The sequence below is a fragment of the Zonotrichia albicollis genome, chromosome 5, assembly GCF_047830755.1.
Source record: "Zonotrichia albicollis isolate bZonAlb1 chromosome 5, bZonAlb1.hap1, whole genome shotgun sequence".
Lineage (NCBI taxonomy): Eukaryota > Metazoa > Chordata > Aves > Passeriformes > Passerellidae > Zonotrichia > Zonotrichia albicollis.
In genome coordinates, this window is record NC_133823.1 from 38,361,703 (window position 1) to 38,384,675 (window position 22,973).

General features: G+C 36.9%; 1 protein-coding gene across 2 annotated transcripts in view; it reads right to left on the reverse strand.

The window, feature by feature from the left end:
- The window catches only part of SORBS2 (sorbin and SH3 domain containing 2), a 145,129-nt gene that overhangs the window by 113,652 nt on the left and 8,504 nt on the right, over positions 1–22,973 (reverse strand). The window contains exons 2-3 of one of the 2 annotated variants that reach the window (XM_074541413.1): positions 12,463–12,587; positions 3,938–4,110 (exon numbers count right to left, since the gene is read on the reverse strand). In XM_074541413.1, the coding sequence (XP_074397514.1) occupies positions 3,938–3,960 (23 nt within the window). In that variant the 5' untranslated portion in view covers positions 3,961–4,110; positions 12,463–12,587. The remainder of the gene's footprint in view (positions 1–3,937; positions 4,111–12,462; positions 12,588–22,973) is intronic. The other variant, XM_074541397.1, reaches the window with a different exon arrangement.

The following is a 22,973-nucleotide window of genomic DNA, read 5'->3' on the forward strand; positions in this document are numbered from 1 at the left end:
AAAAAAGTAATGACTAATTATTTGTACTTACAAAACCAATATGAAGAAGGGAGGCATGTAATTAATTTTTAGCCTTTAAAATACAGGAACTATCAAAAGATTAATTTTGTGAGACTTCGTTTAAGACAATGGCTGAGACCATCTCTTGGACAATAATCTAAGTGTTTATAGGCAAAAACACATAAAAAAGAGGTCTTGCCCCTAGTATATTCACAAGGTGTCTATGCTACAGAGTTCCAATTTTTCTTTTTTTTTTCCCAAAAGTGAAAATTAAAGCTAGTTTTCACTACACAAAAACCCCTCCAAAACAACTAGTAATGTGCAGATTGCACAGTGAAATCCGTGTCTATTCCCTCTTGCCAGACACAGCTGAGATCCTGATGGGATACAAATCATCATGGACACTGCTCTATGGAGAATTCAAGGAACAAACTAGAACAACAGTGGAGAAATTCCCTTTTCTTAGAATCCTTATGACCACAGAACCACTATGTTTGGAAAAGACCTCTGAGATTGTTGAGCCCAACCATTAACCTTGCACCACTGTGCTCATCACTAAACCATGACTGCAAGGGACACACTGGCACATTTTCTGAGTACTTCCAGGGAGGGTGATTCTAACACTTCCCTGGGTAGCCTGTTCCAATGCCTGCCCACTCTTTCTCTAACAAATTTTTTCCTAATGACCAATCTTTAGTACTGCATTATGATTAAATATTATCAACAGTGCCATCATCTTAAGTCTTTCACCTGCTTGCAAGACCTGACAGATTTCCTACTTATTGCATCCAAAGTTTCTATACTCTCCAGGTTTTAAGGCTGCAGCAACTATGATAGATATCAATAAGCAAATTCCATATGCAAAGTACAAGTTTTAGAAGTTCTGACTATCAGTATCTGACATTAAAGATGATGTGTGAAGTCAATATATGAAGATACTTTAATGTTTAATGAACAAGGCAAAGTACAGTAAAACTTGAGATGCATCCAATATAAGGAGTTATGAAAATTCCATAAGCTATGAATATTTTATATTCTGGGAACACTCTTGATTTTTAAAATTCCAGTGCAAAATTATCAAAACAGTAATTTGCATCTGTTTGTTCTTCAGTTTTTGCTGTATAGTAAAATTTAGTTTGAGATTTGAAATGCACTACTGTGTCTGTGGTTTTAAGCTCATATTTAACTGATTCTGCTTTTTAGGGTAGAAGGCATAGGGATGAATTTTTTTTAAAGAAAGTAATGGCTAACTATGTCACGTTAGTGAGCTATTCCTCAAGAAACTATACAGCTAAAGACTGTTTTTGCATAAGTATTTCAGGATTTTATCCAAAATCCAGCTAAAATCTTGTTTTTAAGGAGGAGCACAAGAACAGTCACATTTATGATTAAACAGAAGCCTTCTAAATAACCTAGTATATAGGGGAGTATATGATTGGCTAGGCAGAAGCAGAAATGGATACTTATCTCTGCTCAGGGGACTGGGAAAGCTGACAATCATCTCCTACCTGCTGTGATGAACACCTCATTGCTGACCACATGCCTACTAATTTTCCAAGTGCACTGATGTAAGATGCCTGTCTAGACCAGGTTTTCTTCCATCATATTAGTTCACTCCGAGTTCACCTGAGCAGCTCAAAAAATGCACTTCATATTAAATAAAATCACTTTAATCATTCTTAATTTACAATTACAGAATTAAAAACAGAGCACCTCAAGAGTATGGGAAGACATGATTTATTTAAGAGATTTCTCTACTTCAGTGTGCTTTTATTGGCTTTCTGTAATCCTGTACCTCTTGGGTGCTGCTTGTACTGAGACAGAGAAAAAAAATGGTGTGTGTGGGCCATGCAGTAGTATGAAGGTAAAGTAAATCAGGCTAACTTTTAGTGATGATAGCTTATTTCTCTGTATTTCATCCCTGTCTATTGAAGGAGACCAACAAAGCTTTCTTCAGAAGGCAATGACAGGCAAATATCTGAACCTGCCTGGCCCTTTGACAACACTGATCTGTCACACATTAAAGCAGTCACAGGGAATGGCCCAGGAAGCCTGAGTTATCATTTGTTAACACCACCCTTATCTTCTGCTCTATAAGTTAATGGTATAACTTGATTAAAAATACCATTGGAATCTAATTTTTAATTACCCAGAAAGCAGATTCTGTAAAACTGTACATCTCAGAGGAATCTTAAAATACACACTCATGTCTACTCAATGTTATATTCAAAGGTAAGACTACTGGTGTGCTACTACTAGGGTATATTACATTTGAAGGCTGTGTACAAACCAGTCATTTCTCCATTTCCTACAAAGGCTACCAAAGACAAGTTACACAGTTCTAAAATTGGTTCAGCTCAATCTGGGATCCTGCCTTCACCATGAAAGGTGCATCTCCTTTCCCTGTCATTTCTGCTTTCCCTGTGTTAGGTCCGCTGATCACTTGAACTGAGATAAATAAGAACTAATCCTGCAACTAGGATCAAAAACTAATGCCTGTTTTTACATATACAGTTTCAGTTAGATAAGTCATATTGATTTAAACATTATTTTGGAAATGTGAGCACAGTCGGCCTGCAGTTCATATGGACTTCATGTGCAAGGTGGTTCAGACTAACAGTTCACTGCCTAATATCCACTGAAAACAAGCAACTAGTCAGACAAGCTTATCTGAGACCTGGTATCAGCTGCAAAACTAGTACCTCTGTCTAGGCCAGAAGAGTTAGCACACTAAGGAAGCCAAGGAATGACAACTGATTAACCACATTAGCTGCATTACACAGTGATCTAGCACTGAATAATTCTGAAAGACATTTGTCTTAGTATTTCTACTTATACCATTTCCTGCCAGAACATTCTGTATTTTTTAAATACTATAATGTTTTGCAACTTGTAGCTTCAAACAAACATTAAAAAAAGATTTTGCTCTTAGCTATATAACCTTTGCGTTGCTCTAGACACTAACATCAATAATATTCCTACTACTATACTATTTTGTAAGCAAAAGAAGATTAAGAAATGGCCACAAAGGTGAACGATGGTATTTAAATAAATGATGACATTAGAAACAGGGACAAAATATATTACCCATTCTCAGAAGAAAATGTCATTTCGAAAGAATGGTCTGTCCATTTGTAACAAACACTATGCTTTGTATCACAAGGGCAAAGCCCAAAAGAGTAACAACTGTTAAAATTATCTTTTTCAAAGTTAGTATTTATTTTAAATGTGTCATTGCTGCATTAAAGCTACTCCCAATCTCTAAAATACAGTAACAGAAAATATAATAAGTTACCATATAAGATCCAATTTAAAAGGTAATTTGAAATTTACTTGCAGAGTTAGCAGTACAGAATGAGTTCATGTACACTGCCTGGTCTAAACAGAACTAATTCCTCACAAGGACTATTTTAATTCCCAGTATTAAGCATCTGTCAATGTGAAAGGGAATACTGTTGAAAAAAAAAAAATTGTAATAGAGGGCCAGGCAGAAAAGGGGGATGTTGCACCTGCAAGAATTTACACTGACAAAATCTACTTTGCAACAGCATCTCTATTCACCCAAGCTTCCCTGAAGCATATGAAAAATTCCTTCAGATATAATATCTTGTCTACCACAAGGCTGAAATCCCCTTACTTTCAGAAAAGTAAATTCAGTCAAGACTGAAGCTGCCTGGTTTGGGTCCATTTAGAGTTAAATGCCCATTTGACAATCACTGAACTATTTGCAACATTAAAAAAAAATGAGACAACTTCCTGCTTCCTTCCTTTCCTTCAATTAGGCTTTCCTCACACACTTTACCCTTTACACCTACTGATGGATTTATAGGAATGGCTATTGGTATTGCCACAAGGTGATGTGTGAGGATACACCTGCATCCTGAGCACAGCAGCAGCTGCCACACCGCAGCCACTGAGGGAGCTGCCCTTCCCTCACCTCGGCAGAGCAGCTTGTGGCATTCAGGGTGCTCCAAGACAGCTCTGGAAAGTCACTCCGAAGCTTTCAAGCTCACAGGCAGAAAACATCAGCAGAGAAAAACAGATGACTGTACCAAAGGTCTTAGTGAACCTTCAGAATTTCTCCACCCTTTCAAGCATTGAAATTGTATCCTAGGAAGTAATGAACAAAATGTTCGACTTTAGCATGACCTTGGTCTACCACATTTTTAAAAAGCTAGCAGTAACATTTCTGGTAAAATTCTTAATTAAAGCAGTATATTTTACTTGGTTCCAAGAAAACATTTTACTGGAATCTTAGTAGGCAGGCACGAACAATAACCACATCCTCACTTGCAGCTGAATTGCAAAAAGCAATGTACTTGCAATCCAAAGACTGAAATTGTCACTGAACATTCAGCAATAGTGCTAAGAGAATATGACAGTCATCACTAAACTCAGGGCACTCTAGACTGGAAATTTTATAGATCTGGTTTGACCTATCACAGCCCCACAGCATGATCACAGACTAACTATAGAAGTTCCAATATGCATCTCCAATATAGATGAGAAAACACACAATAGAGTTGAGTAAGAATATTTTAATAGTGAAAAAATTGCTCAAGTTCATAATTAGTCACAAAAACAATTTAGGAAAATTTTTAAAAGTTTTATATTTCACCCTCATGTTTGATTTTCTATTTCCTCTATTTCTTTAGCTGTGGAATGATAAATATCATGCAAACAGCTGAGCCTTTACCACATGCACTCACAAAGTTATGCCTTGTTATGGCTCCAGCTAGTCAAGTTATTTTCAGCAAAGGTCATCAAGTTCTGAAATCCATTTGAAAGCAAGAAAAACAAAAAAATTAAGTTTTATATTTATCACAGCCATCAAGGCAGAATTATTCCAAAAAGACAAAATTTGATAAGCAGTGAATCAAGTTTTAAGGTAACACTTTAACAGATTAAGTCTTAACACTGAATTAAGTGTTAAGGTAAGTCTGCTACAGAGGGAAACGGTTTTTGTTGTGGTTCTAGCTTGTTCTTTTCTCTTTCCATCAATTCATATCCATAGCTAAGTCGATGATATAATTCAGAAATCAGATAATTGTCATTCAGGTCATTATGGTCCCAAATAAGCCTATTGAAAAAAGCCAAAGACATCTGGTTCAAAAGGAGGTCTTTTGTACCACAGATTTTGAAGTATGACACATCAACTTAATTCTTTATACTCTATCATTAACTGAGCATCTTCTAATTGAGTGCTAATCTAGTGTGAAGTTTTTCCCAGTCACAATTAGTCAAACACCCTTCTTGCAAATATGCACTTGAATTCTGAAATATAATTATGCCTCATATATTGCCTAGGAAAAAAAAAAAAGTACTTATTTCACAAAAAACTGTTTGGAATGAAGTGCAAAACCAAAACCATCCTAGCATAAATTGATAAATGTATCTTGGGCTGACCCCGTAGTGACAGAGAGACAGAGCAGGGTGAATGTCTTGCTCATTCCAGACATAGAAGAAGCCAGGCCAGACTGGAACACGCAAGGTCTCATCTCAGAAGATACTGCTTTGCCAGCAGAGAGCTGCTTGCGTCAAATGGACTAAAGCATTTCACTGACTTCACACAGACAAATTTCTGTGACTGAAAGCCACGTGTGAATACACCCTGCACAGAAGATAGTCACAGTGACATTTACTGATGCCAGTGTGAAAGGCAATGACACTTTGCCAATAAAATGGAGTAGCTGTCAGAGGAGCGACTGAAAGCCCAAGGTCTGACATGTCCCAGCTCACGTCAGTAGCACAGCTGTATCTGAAAGGCCAAACCAACTACTGTTGTCTTAACTCAGTGGTCTTACACTGAACTTTGAGGTTTTTTTCTTTATTTTGCTTGCCCACAGCAGGACAGTGATTTGCATGGTTACACTAGCAATCCTGGCATGGACTTTTAGCACGGATGGGTAGACAGAGCTTGTAGCAGTGAACAGACAAGTATTCAGCAAGTGCAGAGCTGTTTGTGACAGTTCAAAGGCTCAGACACATAACGCAAATCTTTTAAAGCCTTAAGAATATGAACAACCTTTGTCCAGGCCACTCTGGTTTGTCAGATAATTGACAGACAAGTTAGTAAACCCAATTAAAAAACATGTTGTAATAAGTAGTTCAACCAGCTGACTCAAAGGTCTTTCAAACTTGCTCTGTTGTGTTTGCTGGCCTATAAACAACTTCCTCAAAGGAGCCCAGATTTCAACTGGAAACCGCTCTCCAACTCTAACATTCTGGTCAAGCACTTAAATATTACTGCTAAGAGTAGAACAGACTGCAAGTATTAGAACATTTTTGTCACACTATTACTTTTCATTCTACCTGTTCCCAAAGAATATAAAGACCTGAAAATTTAACAAAAGCATGCTCCTTACCTATGTCATATAATGGTATTTTCAGTCTGAAGTAAGTTGAACGGTTTTGTTCAAATTCTGATTAGAAATCAGCACTCTGTTTATTTCAGCTGTTCTACCCATTCCTTATTAATAATATATGTATTTTAATACCTATCAAAAAATTGTAATGTTTCTTGATGGATCATTCGGTTTTACAACCAAACACTTGGCACACCTCACTACAGAAATCTAAGCACTCTAAGTCATTTGGATGAGGTTTCCTAGATCCCAGGAAGACAGATCAACACCATGCTGACCTGCCGCCTGTCACTTAAGTGTTCTGCTAGAAAATCACCATGCAGTCAGCTGCTGCAAAGCAAGAAACGGTACAATTATTTCCAAGCCAATGGATTTATGCTTATCTATTTACATAAAGAGGGAAATCCAGATAGGGGTGGAGAGGTCAGTGTACAGCAACCTTTGCACCACCATATACAAACTACAGAGGACTTAAAGCTCAAAATAATTCAGCCCATTTGCAATACATCTTTATGCCTTTTAGGATTCAGTTGTTTGCCTAGTTAAGCTTTTCAGCCTTTTAATTCCAAAGATTTGGAGTTTGTTGGGTTTTTTATTAATTTGGTTAGTCTTTGGATTTGTTTTTAAAAAGGTTATTTGATAACTGCTTTTCAGAAATTTGGCCCTCAAGTCAAAACTGAATTTCAGTTCAAACAGTAGATTAAACTGTACATCTGCTCAATTTTAATAAAGAATCTTTCCTTTAATGCAAAGCCATTACTCCAAAATGTTTTGTGTGGACATATTACTGAGGTATCACTAAGAAGTGGTGATACAGCTTTTAACATCCAGTTGTTGCATTACAGGTAGGCTTTTAGGAACCTGCCTGCAGGTGAAGTCAAGACAGACTTTAAGGAAGATTGTTCAAAAACTTTCAACATTAGCTTAATTCTGCTTACAGAAGTTTAAGATAATTTTAAAACACTGTTTCTGTCACAGGAAAAAGCAGAATCTTTCAGTACATTAGAATGTCCCCAAACTTTAAGCTATAACATCTAAATTTCTAGTTTAAAGCACACATATTTCATATCCTTGCTTTTAATTAAGTCTTACATGAGTTTTATTCTCACTTTTAAACTATTACTCTGGGTCTGAGCTGTAAAATTCCTAAAATCAGCCATCAGCTTCCCTTTTCAGCACTGGAAAGCTCTGTGCAGGACCCAGATGGGAAGTAGGAACCAAAAGGTGATTTTACACATTTGGAGATCCAACAGACCTCTAAGAGCAAGTTCCAAGTGCCCTTATTTGACTAACCATCACTGTGGAAAGATTAACTAGCTAATTCTATATATTGAAGGCTATAAACACTCTTGAAAAATTCCATCCACTGGTCAGAACTTGACTGTTGTGAAAGACTAAATCTTATCAAGACAGACAACTCGTTCTCCAAATCAACTGTCCCTTTACATGAACAACATAGCTTACCTTCCCATTTGTACCTCCTCTGCTTCCTTCCCTCCCAGGAATTAAATAAGACACTAGGACATTGTTAGATACATAAACTGTTTATGTCTGTTGATCTTATTTCTCCCTCTTTTGACTTCAGAGAAGAAATCCACTGCTTTCCAGGAGGTCACAGAGATTCAGGGTCACACATCCAGCCCTGCTGCACTCAGCTGCACCTCATGCCTTAGCTCACTAGATCCATCAAGATAAACACACAAGTGAGTGAATCCTATGCAGGTGCCCAAAGGAGCAGTTTCAAAGTCAAGAGGCTCCTCACGTGGGAACTTCGTGCTGGGAATTTTTAGCTTCAAAAGGCTGGAGCTGCTACTGCCTTTTTCACCTGTTCTTTTTGCACAGACTAGTAAAGCTACACATGCTAAAAGTCTCCTTTGCACCAGGACAGTTCCTTTCTAATTGCATCTGTACTAAATGAGTGTTACAGGGAACCTTTCTGGGAAACAAGTCATTAGCAGTCTCAAGTGTGGAAGGAACTGAGGTGCCCAGGTCATGTCCAGCACTAAAGATGACATAGCATCAAACATTCTAACAGCATTAAACATTTAGGCACATAAGTCACTAAGGAAACATACCAATTCTTGAGACACTAATATTATGGAGACAAATGCAGTCTTACAAGTATAAACAGATAATGCCTTATGTGAGCCACCTTGAAAACAGATTAAAGCATACTTATTAGATTACTTAGGAAGAGAAAGTGCTTAAAAGCATGCTTTTCTCAATAAAGTACAAGCATATAAGTGGAGGGATTTTGGACCAGATGACCTCGCTGTGCTTCCTTCCAATCTTACCCATTCTGTGGTTCTGCAGCTAGAAAGGTGAATTGTCTGCCATGTATATGCAACTTTATTCCTAAAAGAGTACTTTCCTAACGTATATAAAAACTAGAATCAAATGAAACTCAAGGCTTGGAGCAGAAGTGAAAATTATTTATTGCTTCATATGCAAAAGTACCTGCTTTTCACTTGCAACTATTACTTTTTTTTAAGATGGAAAATTAATACTTCTGAAGTTGTAGAACATGGAAAATATTTATCTAAAAGACAGTGGTTTTCTTAAAAAAGTTAAGCAACCAAAACCTTAGAAATTATAGTTAAAATTACTAATTCTTACAGAAGATGCTGACTGCTGTACTTGAATATTAATAAAATTGTCTGGTTTTCGGCTGTTTGGAGGGCCTGGAAGGGCCTGGAGTGGCCTTGGGGCAGCCCGCGTATCAAAGGACGAGAAGAGGCTTCAGTTCTTCTTTCGGTCTCTATGTTTATTAATTGTTTATCTAAAAGATTTTCTTTCGGCCCGACAGAGGTCTGCTCAGCAGCCAGCCATGAGCACACTGTCCTGCCCTCCGGACAGTCACCTATCTTTATACCCATAGTTACGTGTACAATATTTATCATTTTTCCCCAATACCATTTATTCTTATTGCCCGGTGCACTTTCAGTAATGACCAATCCCAAAGTGCCACCATCACCACAGAAGATGGAGGAGAAGAAGAAGAAGAAGAAGGATAGGACACGCCCCAATTCCTCCATCTTACTTCTCTAAACCCCCCTGTACAGAAATCCTAAACCCTGTGTCTCACCCTCTAATTAACTAATCCCTTCACCATTCACCCCGGTGGAATTCTCCTATCCTCATACAGGTGTCGTCTCCTGTGTAGGGTCAAAGTCCAGCCACCAGACACTTCTGGCAACATTCCAGGACTCCCGAGCCCCCCGAGGGTGGTCTCGGTGACTCGGCACCTCAGTCCTGAGGTGCTGAGATCCCACATAAAGTGATTAATTTTACTCTCTTCCCCCAAACCACAGATTAATGATGATAAGCAGAGGCTACAGTGAGAAACTGGGAATCCTGCCAGCTCCTTTTTCATTTGGATCAATTGAAAGGTTAAGCACAGCCAAAGCTCCAAAGCCAACAAAGAGGCATTGCAATTTTGCACTGCTGCAGACACGAGATAACCAGGATGCCATAAAAATTGCAGCCCTCTATAGCAGCTGCTTACATACAGAATCACATCACAAACTTTTTCCAGAGCTATTATTGCTATCTGAAAATACCACATGGCCAGGTAGTCCAGTGCAGACACAACTCAGAGGTGACCCATATGAATGTTCTCAGCATCTCCATTTTGGTACATCCCCAGTCTGCAGTTAATGTGAGGAAGAGATGGCTGCACCATGACCTTTTACTCAGATTCATTTACTATATCACCAGTTCTCAACTTCAAGTGTTCAAAACACCTTTTTCTTCTCCAGCATTGTCACATATTAAATCCACGCAGTTTCACCCCATTACCATGCTCTGCTGATACGCTTAGATCATAAATGAGAATCCCATACAGAACAGTTCTCATAAAACTCCACTGCCATCAGTAAATGAACAGAAGACCACACCATGGAAGTAACATCATGACTAAACAGCACATTAAGCTAAGGTCTTTCTCAGCACAAAGCTTTTAACAAGAAATCTAAGTTACCATGATCCTCTGTTTCTCAAGGTAACAGTTCAGTAATATGGTATTTTGTTTGGATAACACTTATGTGGACAAAAAGAAAATATTTTTTGAGACACTTTGATAAAATAATTCCATCATAAAATGCTGATAGATACACCTGCCTCCCACCCTTCTATTTGAGCTCACAAAGACACTAAGGAGAGAACACAGTTGTGTAACCAAACTGCACTAACTGAGCCTTTTTTCTCAGTTATAAACAATGGTGTTAAGCCACCCCAGATTTAATGCGTTCCTTGAGACCATAAAATTAAGTAAAATGAAAAAGTCAAATAAGAAAGTTGTTGGCTTTTTTCTTTCAGTATATTTTGACATCCGTTTTGGGAAGTGAACAAAGACACATTGTCAAATGCAGAAACGTGCACAAATGTTACCATTTGTTCCCCATGAATGCTAAGGTATACTTATTCAAGGAAAGGAATTCCACTGCTCTCCTGAGATTTTCTCTCTTATGTTCAATTTTGTGCCAAGTTCACTCAGCTAAAGTTTGGGTTGTGTCAGCGTGCCAGATACCAGTTCCTCTAAGTCAGCCCTGCTATTCACTCAAAAATTGCATACAAAATATACAGTAAATTCAAACTTACAGAATTAAGAAGTTACCATTAATAGACCATCACTGGTCCTTACTTTGAACAGTTCCAGCAGTGTTTTTAATTGAAAATAATTAGTATATATTTTTGTCTATTATCCAGCCATTTATGTGTAATTTCTCCTCCAGCTATGTCTTTGGACATATTAAGGGATCATATATTTCTAAATTGCTTAAAGAGTAACTGCAGCATGGCCTCTGAGGTGTCTTAAGTTCCTTCAGAAGCTTCAGCTTTTTGAGAAGCAATTTTCAGGTGAAAAACTCCTTTAATATAAAAGCCATCAATGTAACACAAGTAAGATTTTTTTATGAAATCTAGACATCCATTCCAGCTTTTCTCTTTTTATCCAAAAATAAGATGGAAAGCTTCTGACTAAAACTTAAATTAATTAGAAAGCCTCCAAACAGTTTCTATGCAAGAATGTTGATCTGTTTTGTTTGGGGTTTTTTCTATGAAAAGATAACTATTGCTTGACATTAAATATAACACTTATTTTAAATATGACATTGGGTTTTCAACATATTTTTTGAAATAAACTGATGTCAGGGCTGTAGCAAAGCCTGCAAAATGAGCTGTGCAGAGCCAGGGCATGCAGTATCTAAGTACACAGTAATTGTGGTAAGCCAAAGCATTGCAGCATAAGTGATCAGATGGACTGGGTATATATAGGGTGCCATCTAATGCCAGCCAACTGCTTAGAAAAACCTCAGCACAGAGCAAAACATTTTCTGCTCTTCCAAGACTTTCTTCATTTTATTGCAGTAAAGAATAAAAATGGAAGGTAGAGGACAAGCTTACTTTTTTTTGGGTCAAACTCAGTTAATACTTCATAATCAAAGGGAAAAAAAATCTTTCAAGCTGTACAATCAAAACTCAAGGAAACTATAAGACATACCTTTAATAGAACTGTTACAGAATTATATGATCAATTAAAGACTACTGATAAGTATGCTGACTGTCCCATATAATAGGCACATCACCAAGGAAAATAAAGCATTGTACTTAATAACATCAACCTACTTTATCTAGAAGAGGTGAAACCAAAAATCAATGAGACATGAATGAATGTTGGGAAAGTTTATTTTTAAACTCTGCCTTGACACTGAATATACTTTGCAATACACATTCTTACATTACTTTATTAAATGCAGAACATTCAAACAGGTAAATCCAGGGCAGAACAATCACCACATTTGCTTTAAAACATTTAATGCCTTCATTACAGCAAAATTAGAACAAAGCACTAGATAAATGATTAAACCCCATGTATACCAAAGTACCATACAGAATAGATACTAATAGCTACTATTCTGAAGTTTGTAAAAGCAGCACAGAAATGCCTTTGGAGCTTGATCTTTGTACTTCATATACAGAATGCACCAGTACTACCAGGAAGCCAAAGCTGGTTTTCTCTGAACGCTAATCAGAAACTCAGAAATGCAAGTCATAAGGGTGGGAAGAAAGACAAATCCTTAAGAAAAGTATGACTTACCAGACAGACGGGTTTAGCTGTGTCTCAAATGCAGCAGAAAGAAATTTCTGTGTATGTAGACCTTGTGTATTTAGCCCTTTATGAAGGTTTCTCTCAAGAAATTAATTTAACTCACATGCAAGAGTCTGCAAAAGAGAAAGAGAAAGAGTCTAAGCTGCTGGCTTTTTTTTTCAAAGAACATTTGAGCTATTTTCAGCAGTAATGGGCTTGCCTACTATCGAAATGAAAATGTACTACAGGACAAGCAGCCTCCCAACCCAAGCTAAAAAAATCAGGAAATCCATAGCAAAAAAAACTTTGTTCATTGTCCAATTTCTTATTTAAAGAAACAGAAGAAGCCAGGAACAACTACTGTTGATGAAAAAAACCAAACCAAGCTACTGTTAAAAGGAGATCAGGGACCTTGAAGATTATAACTTTTAGCTTTGACAATGAACCACTATGGATTTTTTTTCAATATGAAGAACACCTTCTGAGTTTGGTTATCTCTGAAGATATTTTGCCTTCTCTACACAGCATTTCATCTGAGATGGGAGTAATTCTATGTGCATTAAAGTCCATCATATCTGACTGGTAAACACATCCAAGGACAGGACAAATCAGTATACCAAGACTGAAGGCAATAGTTTGTTTCTAGTCTGCATCTCAAGTTTCCAGTTTCAGCAACAGAACTATTCTGGAAGCCTAATGACCTGAAGCTGCTGGAATTCCAATTTTTTTGGACCATATCACTGACACGATAAATATCTTCCTGTCCTCCTCTGTCATGTTGCAAACCAATCAACTTACCCTCCCATAATGTAAAAATACTGGAAAACAGAAAGTGTAAATACAAAGTAATGACTCTAAGAAAAGACCCTGAACATCTTCACAGGTACATAAAAGCTAATTACTTTGAAGTTTAAGAAAACATAGATAAACTGAGTCAGTGAAAAATTATCACTGTTTAATTTTTTGCAGCCTCTTCTGGTAGAGGAGAAAGGTTCCATCATATCCCTCTCTATAACTTCCCTCTGTATATCTCAGCAATTCTTGGTTTTGCTTCCTCAGAAAAAGTTCTCAAACATCACCATACTGTTAGGTACTGCCACTGAAAAATTTTGTTACTTTTGTTCAAGGAAAAGTTATGAGACTTACAGTTACTTTCACAGCTCAAAACCTAAAACAGGCTGGTCTGGTAAGATTGCAAAATGTTTCAATATCTGCTACATTTCCAGTCACATCTACTTAAGCACAATAATTTGATAACATTTTAGAACACCTTCATTTCTGATTTATTCAAAAACAGTAGCTGTTTGGAAGTTTCATGGACACATGAAACAGGATGCCAGACACAAGCTATTTATTAAACTGTTAAATGAGTAAAGCAATGCTCATTGTTATAAACAAACATGAAAAGCATAAAAGAAGACCTGCATAAAAATCATTAGCTATAGAACACTTAAAACAATAACAAAAAAAGCTGCTAAATGTAAAAATACAGCAAAAATTCCTTCTTATAGTGTTAGCTCAAAAACATCCTTCCCATTTGATCTCAGCTATTCTTAGTGTTAGAACAGTTAAAAGAAGCTACAACGAAACCCACAAACTCTAAATACCAACCTGTGAAATTAATCATTATTGCCACTTCATTCCTCATGTCTAATTTTAAGACCATCATTTTACCACAAAACTAGTCCAGCAAAGATAAAAAGCTCAGTTTAGATTTGACATTCAGGAACAAAGATATTCAAGGACTCCAATAGCTTAAATTTCAGATAATGTGTGAGTTATAGCCAGCTTTAGAGCTCTAATGCCAAGTGGAACAAGCAGTATAGTTTGTAAATAAATACAAGACCTCTATCTAGCAGACCACTAGTGTCAGATTCTACATTACCTTGCCATCCATAATGCTTTCATCTGGTGGTTACAAGCTAAATCAATAAATATCCACATGCTGAATACTAATACTGCACAAGTACAAAACTAAAAGTATGCGTTGAAGTCATTATTGGCAGTATCAATTTACTACTGACACAATTTAATACACAACACTTGGCAGCTCAGCATTTCTTCTCAGAGGCATCTTCTCAGAAGACAGATTTACCATTAGCTGAGTCACCATCAGCACTTAACCTATCTTGGTACCTTGTTTCTTCACACACCCTCTGCAACTGTACTTGTGTAAACAAATGACAGTTTACCTATTAGTATTTACAGCATTTACTAAACATGACAAAAGCACTGTTTCAATATATACTAAGGTGCTTTAGCTACTGCATACAAATCAGATCATCTTTTATCCACAGGAAACATGAGATGTCAGAAATATCACATCTGTCATCTAGGCCTCACAGATAAATGTACATGTATGTTTGTTAGTAAAACAGACAAATATGTCACTACTACCAAGACTGTCACCTTATGCTTTTAAGGGACTGACAAAAATCTCTTTCATTTTATGGCTATTAGCAATACTAAAATTAACAATATAATTTCTTTAGTGACCCACTTCAGTGTGATTTAATCAATTTTTAACACTAAAGAACTCAAACATGACCAAGAAGTGTACAGTTCTGGTGCTGCTGTAGGTACTTGGTGCAAGTCTGCAGGACCTCTGTAGCCAGACGCTATAGGACAGACACTACAGAAATTTCCATAAACCAGAGGAAACAATCTTGATAGGTAAGAGATCCAGAAGGTTGTTCAAAATACTGAAAGACAAAATTTGCATACCTGCTTCACTGCACAAATTCACATAAAGGAAATCTTGATTTTTCTAAGCCTAGCCTTTCAAACACAGTAGAGTCACAGAAGTCACTGCTCAGCTTCATATGGAAGGGCCGAAGAAGAATAATCCTTTTGAGAAGTGTCCCTGTACATTTCAAGATATGCAGGTGAACACTGCACAGCCAGGTGTAATGACTCCTTTTCCTTGTATTATTCTATACATGATTCTATTAATATACTTTAAGATTACTAGAATTCCTTTGAGTAGTATGACAGTATGCCTTAATGAATTGCATGTTACCTGCCACAGGAAGAAGAGAGGAGTATGGATACAATTTCTTTCATCTGTTTTTTTATTTCCAGATAAAATTTGAATTTCATCGGAACTATGACAGGTAACATAAAATGAATTTAATATTAAGAATGGAAGCAAAATGGATGTAACTCTGTTTTCAGAAGTCTCCTTTGAGAGTGTTCATTCATAGAACTGATCATCTCAATCTCTGAAATGGGTATTTTTTAGAGTGCAGGAAAAAAAGAAATCTACAGAAGGAAAGCTGTGGATCACATGCTTTGTCCTGGACTTCACCTAGTCTCAAAAGTGTTTTAGACATACAGGAACTTGAAGGATCTTAGAAATAGGACTTTATTTTTCAATGTCTCGTGTATTTTCAGTAGCCTCCACTGCTGAAAAGCAATGGAGCTGTGAAGAAGGGTGGCCATGCTCCTGGACAGGATGGAATACCTTGCTACTCATAGGTCATATACAACATTATTTGTGGTTAATCCTGCATAACATAAGTAAAAATGCATGAATATGTGTTAACTGAACTTAGTGCCAGGGATGCCTATACTCAAACAAGCATCAAAGCAGCTTTCTGAATTTGTCACAGAAGTGTTCTACACATAATTCATGCATTTGAAAGACAGAGATCAAGATAGCAAGTAGAAAGATTCACATTCTCACGTTATTAGCACGAACTGGTCTGCAAAATGGCATATGGTTCAGGAAGCATTGACTCTGCTGTTGTTCTGCAGAACAGCAGACCTGCATTCTCTTTAAGAGACCAAGGATCTTTAGCTGTATGGAAGTCTCATTTTTGACTTTAGATTTATGTTAGACTGAAACCTCTAGCCATTTTTTGTAAGTCCTTTTACAGTTATAATAAGCAGCTACAGTATAATTTTAATATGTTTAATAACACAGAATCCACTAAAAATTATTATTATACCTTTAAATCAGCACCAAATAACTACATTAAAACATAAGGATACTCTCAAGTTTGAAGAGAAATCACAAGCATTTGACACCCTCCAACTACTGAAAGCACATTATCTAAATATTTAAATGCTCTTAGTCACCTGTTAGAACCAATTCCAATACTTTAGCCAGTTCCATATAACTGGGTGCAAACCATGTAACTGCTCTCATAATGATGTGAAAAATGACTACAGCCACTACAGCTATCATTCTGAAACTGGACCAACAGGATAATAAGCCTGCCTACTTTGTTAGTAAAACTAACTTCCTCTGTTCCAAAAGCAAACAGTTAAAACTGAACAGGAAAATAAATATGAGAAGGCCTTTTCAGGAAATGGGGAACAGAAGCTTATTGTTAATCTCACTCTTAATATACATTGCTAGGCCATTGTTTCAAGAACTTGGTACAAAGTTATTTGTCCTTCAGGTCTGTTTTCTGCTAGACTGTGCTTAACTCTTGCGTAAGACTGTGGCTGCTTTTTGGAAGGCTGCTGGGGCATTACAGAGTGGAGTTTTCCTAAAGGCCTAAACCTCAGAAATGTAAACATGCTAGGACTCTCAATCTGTGATTTACCAATGCAAGTAACAGGGTCTTTTGAGCCCAAATAAAAAGGGACAATTCTTAAAATACCCATTTTATATATATATACATATATATATATATACACACACCCCCAAATTTCTAAGCATCTGTATATCTTTTAACAGTTAGCTAAAATTCTCTTCCTGAACCACACAAGCAAAGCCTTGCCTTAATGAAACGACTTTGGTGACAGCTGTCCTGTGCACCCTTGTGTTTTACCAATCTTAAATCAGAGGCACAAATATCCAAAAGACGTTCTCAGGTTTTTTCCACTCTTTAGCAAAACCATGGAAGATGATGTTATGCCACCATGTTTTTTTTAAAACCACTGTACTGATGGACATTAGAACATCTGCCACGGATATGGAAAACCTGGATTAAACTTCCAGAAGGATTTGTAGTCACATCTCCCACTTCCGTGACACAATCCCAAGCGTCATGCTATTGTCTGGTCTTTTGAGGACATTGGTCCTATTTCACAGAGTAATCGCATATTTCATGTGGCTCACAGAGCAAGAATTGTGAGTCATAAGCTTAAGAAAGGAAAATCTTACCTAGAAAAAGGAAAGTTTGAGCAACTGTTATTCTGAAATATTTACACCTGAGCAGTATACTCTGAAACATTCACACCTTCCCAGAGTTATCTGTGGATAAAACCGTGCTCACTTCTCAAGGGAGAACTGCCACCACCAGGCTCTGGGGCCATGATCCTGTGTGCAGCTGGCACTCTCAAGCTGCTGGTCCACGTAAGGAAAAAAGAAATCCACAGAAGTAACACAAGTCCCAAATCCTTCCTTCCGCTTCACAAAGACTTATGTTCCAGAGCACAAGGCCTAACACCATTCTGCTTTTTCTTAAACCACCAGATTATGGCCAGGCCAGCTTTACACCTCCACACTCTGTACTGAGCTTCTATTCCAATTACCATGGCTAAATCCACAAAGGAATTTAGGTTTCTCAATGATTAACCCAATGGTTTTCTGCCAATTTGCTTAGCTGCCAGGCTAGTAATGAAAAAACAAGGGACGTATATGAAAAACAGTCCTTATTTTTACCAATTAAGTAATTTTAATGTTTTCTGCTACTCACAGCATAGAAGGTAGGAAACAGTTGAGCTGCTGCAGCAGAAGCTTTCAGGCACTGAACCCTAGCATGAGCATTTTCCACCTTAAATGAGTACAAAACCTCTAACTACAAGGCAAACAACAGTGTAGAGAACCATCTTTCCATCAGTGGTCCATTAGTCAGTTTATTCATTTTACTACTATGATCCATCAACTGAAAACACACCCTAATGAGATAGTTCCTCAGCATTTTAGAATACAAAGTAATACTACCAGAGTCTAGTATTTTTATGATATCTCTTTCTTTTTTCCCCCATTAATCGGATTTCAAAGGCAATATTTGGTTTTCAGCAACCCAACGTTTGTATTTATGTTTCCTACCTCTAATGGCAATACAATATTGACATAATAGAAACAGCTGAAGTCAGACAAAGCTCACCAGGACACAATTGCTTTGGCAAACTCTTTGCTGCTCACAGTTTCACATACTCATGACAACTATCAGTCCTTGAGGCTGCAAAGAAGGCAGTTATTTCAGAGCTCAGGTACATGACACCAGCAGACTGAACCTACTTGCAGCAACACTGCCTCCACCTTTGTCCACTTCCATGTTGCTTATCAGCAAGAAAGGTGCTGCCAAAAGGCCTGAGCCTACCAAGCCTGCTCCTGCTCCTTACAAAAAAATCTCCTTTCTGCAGTATGATGTAGCACACAACAGGAAGCTCCTCAAACAGAAAACTGACCCTTTCCTGGTCAAATCTTTGTTCCTGAAGATCATAATGTACCCAAAGATTGACAAATCTTCATACAGTAGCTTGGAGGGAAAGGAACTCCAGGAAAGGTTTCCAGGAAGTTTTACAGCTCCCAAAGGCGAAGTTAAAGCACGAAACCAACACCTGCCAGTGGGAATGGCTCAGGAAATCAGTGCTGAGCTTGTGCTTGTTTTCTTTTTTTCTTGTTAACAGAGGCACATGATAATGGAGTCATCTGTCATGTATTGCTTCAGCTAAATGAAAATGAGAGCTCTTTCACAGTTTTTGTTTGCTGTTTGTGTTCTTTACAGGACTATTAATTGCAGAACAGGCTATTAGTTTGAAACATTTGTTTGAACTATATTAATGCCTTTCCTAGCTCAGGAAAGTCAATTTGATGTTTGCTGTACTCAAGGCAATGCAGGATGTTGCAGTTGTGCTGCCAGTTAATTGCTCTGTACTGAATTATCTGTAGGTCAGAACTAATTTTTCAGCTAACAGAATTTGACCCTCATTTAAGTGACAAATAACAGAGACAAGAAGAGCATAGTCACCATGGGTGACATTACTTTAAGGATTTTTAGAAATTTCCTGATTCTTCTCCACCAGTAAGCTTCTACTGCTGATCAGTGAACATCAGTAATAAAGAATTCAAAACTGCAGCCATATTTTCCACTGCAAACTTTCTCCCTGAATGGAAAAATTCTTCCACAAGGAACAGTCTACAGACACAACTCTAAAACAAGACTTCCTTGCTATTTCTGTTTTTAGTAGCCAGTATGACTACACATCTTATGAGATGCAGTGTATACTCCTTAGGAAAATTAGGCCATTATGAGACCCCAATTCATATGACAAAGGCCAGTGCCACCCAGGAAGGTAGAGAGAAAAGGTCCTTAAAAATATTCTTAAGCAGCAATGAACTGAAAGCTGGAACAACATGATGTACATATTTTGCAGACTGGGTGGAGGAAGCAGCACCTGTCATAGCATAAATCTAAGGTGGCTGAAGTTGCACAAAAGGAGGTTGGGAGAGGGGTTCTGAAGACAGGTGAGAACTGGAAGTCAAAGGTAACATAATCTGAAGTATATGTCCTATTTTGTATCCATGAAGTTTTACACCTATTAGGTAGTTTCCTCTCTTTGAAAAATGAATACTTGGAAAGGTGGATTTCCCTTCCTAGAAATTGTTTACTCCCTAAGAACTTTTTAACATCCTCTGTTTTTCAAATTCCTCTGCCTATTAGTAATAACAGCTCAAAAGACCCTTCTTTCCCCTCAAGGCTGTTCATCAGCTTGATGAAATGACTGTTCAAACCAGAAAATTTTATTTTTAACCCTTAAACAATGATCACTACAAGCAACAATAAAGTTGTGCACATTTGCACTTAAAAAACATGAAGGATGAAGTCAGTGACTTGTGGTATCCTCTGCTTCTAAAATGGCTTGAAAACTTAACCTAAATGGAAAAACAAAATTGAGAAGATGAAAGACAAATTTTCTCTACAAAATTTATACAGAATAGCTAATCACACAGTTTTCTATCTAACTTCCCAAAAGAGATAGTAGAGATAAAATAGTTGTCAAATTACAGCCTTGTATATAAAGGCATCAAAAGTAGACAGCAGACGTATCTCAGCAGAAGTTTAATTATTACAAATTTAGTGTCCAAAAACACATTAAAATGCTTGCATTATGTTTGCCCTACCTTCTGCTTTGAACTCATTGACTTAAAATTAAAGCTCAGGCACATTTGATTCCTGCAGCAATTAAACAAATTGCTCATAAGGAGAAACAAATTTCTCATAAGGAGAAAAGCATTTGATGATATTTTTTGGCAGCCTTTACATTCTGATCAGCAAGGTGAAAAAAAATTACATGTGATTGACAGTTATCTGAAGACTAGAGTTTGAAACCAGAGGGCAACAACAGAGGGGGGAAATCACTAATAGTTTTACATAGTGTCTGTACAGCTTTTGGTTATTTATAACAAAATCAGCTTATGATAGATGGGTGGCATGAACTAGAAACACGTGAGTTAAGATCAAAGTCTAAACTGTCCAGAAGTTGAGCAGTTCAAGTCATTTTAACAGTGATTTCAAAAAGAAAAATAGCATTGAAACAAAAAAAAAAAAATCAAATCTCTATGCTAACTTTTATGCGATCCACACCTAAAGAAGTCAATGCACAAAATCTTTTCATGATGCAGCATTGAAACATTGCTGCCTTTGAAATTACAACACAAAGACATCTCTATTTCCTGATTCCTCCTCCTCATGAAGCTAGTGACCACTTAGCCTGGTTTTGATAGTGACATTTCAAAATCACAGGTGTGTCTGATACAGACAGCACAGAAAGTTTAAGACTAAAAAATAGCACAATTGCACTGACCTTAGTTTGGACATCTGGTTAGCATTTGCAGGATTCCAAGTTGAAATTCATCATTTGAACATAACTTCTGATGTTCATCAAGAGGCAGGACTATTTATCTAACAGAACATGCCCAAAATATAGTAAAATTTGTGTATATAAACATGTGAAGCTATTTCCAGTAATAAATACACTGTAGATAAGGTTAGCAGATTCATTCAAGATGGTGCCAAACTTTTCAGCCCAGATCTTAGTAATGATAGTAAGACTTAAATGCTAATGTAAGTAATGACAATCAGAAAATCATTATATCAAGGTACACAAATAAACACAAATTCAACACTTCTTTTCATCTTTTAGCTAAATCTTTCCAGCATTCTTTAAAAGATATTTACAGGCACTTTGGGCTGAACCTAAAGCTACAATAGCAAAAAGCTGGAGGATAATGCCTTTCCAATGGTATTTTAAAAGTACACATTTACTGTAACTACTTTTAATTAATTCAGGAAGGATTTCTACCATTGCATTCAAAGAGAGAAAACATCAATAAGAGCTCTCAAAAATACCGAAGTCTATAATAATATCATTTGTAAGTGTCATTTTGCTAAATTCCTCTCTGCCCTCTTCCAACAAACCTTTAAACGAATTCTAAGTTCCTTGTTTAGAAAATGTCTTGGTAAAGAAAACACCCAGGTTTAAAATAAGTCACAGAAGAACAACTGCCTTGAAGTCATGCCCTTGCTTTTAAAAATATTATTCAGATCAGATTCTTACAAGGCCAAACGTGAATCATCATTTCAGCACTTAACAGCTTAAGATACTAATTTAGGATTATGAGAAACAGCAAGTCACATTTCACAGTTTTGCAAACACAATGGTAAGAATTCTACAATTGTTTATTGTACCCACCACAAAGGGTAGACACCTCAGAGTATAGTTCCAAACCTATCCTTAAAAAAGTTCATTTAAAAAATTATCTGCTTCTGGGCAAAGCAAAGCAAAAATTCTTTTAGTTCTTTAAGAAAGTGCTTAGTAAAAACTATTCACATGTCCTCACCAGAGAAAATAAGTCCAGAATTCAAAAGAAGTTGTTTCTTTTATGAAGATTTAAATTATATATATTATTAGATTGTTTAGACAATTTTAGGTATTGACTGTGAAATTTTCACAGCATTATCTGCAATTAGCTCAGAAAAAACCCTCCACTTTTTAAAGACCATAAAGAGCACCTGTTCCTAAACATGCTGGAAGATAAAGTCCATAGAAGTCTAAATACAATATATACAATACTGAAGATGACAGTAGAATTACCCAGATTTGACAGGACTACACACAAGAAAGCTTGCAATATAATTATTCTTTCAAGTCATGTTTGAACTCAAGCCACCTCCAAGCTCCAGCTCAGCTCATCATTTTAAAACCAAGTAACACACTGAGAAATGGACATTTTCTATAAAGACATTTGCAGTCCTAATTCACTTGTGTAAAAAGCAAAACACATGAATTAGCCCACCAACATTCTAACAGACTTTGTCCCAGTTAAAACAATTTGGTGCAAAACCAAGGGACAGAAATTAGAGCTCCTTAACACCTGATCTCACCCTCAAAACTGCATTATTCCATTGCTGGTGCAGGACAGCTAGAGAGAATCCCATTTCCATAATGGGTAATCACATTGAAAATGTAGACTTCTAATGCTTCATCTAAAGCACTCGTGAAGGGACAGGACTTATTCATTTGGGTCCCCCAAGAATGAAATACAACATAATGAA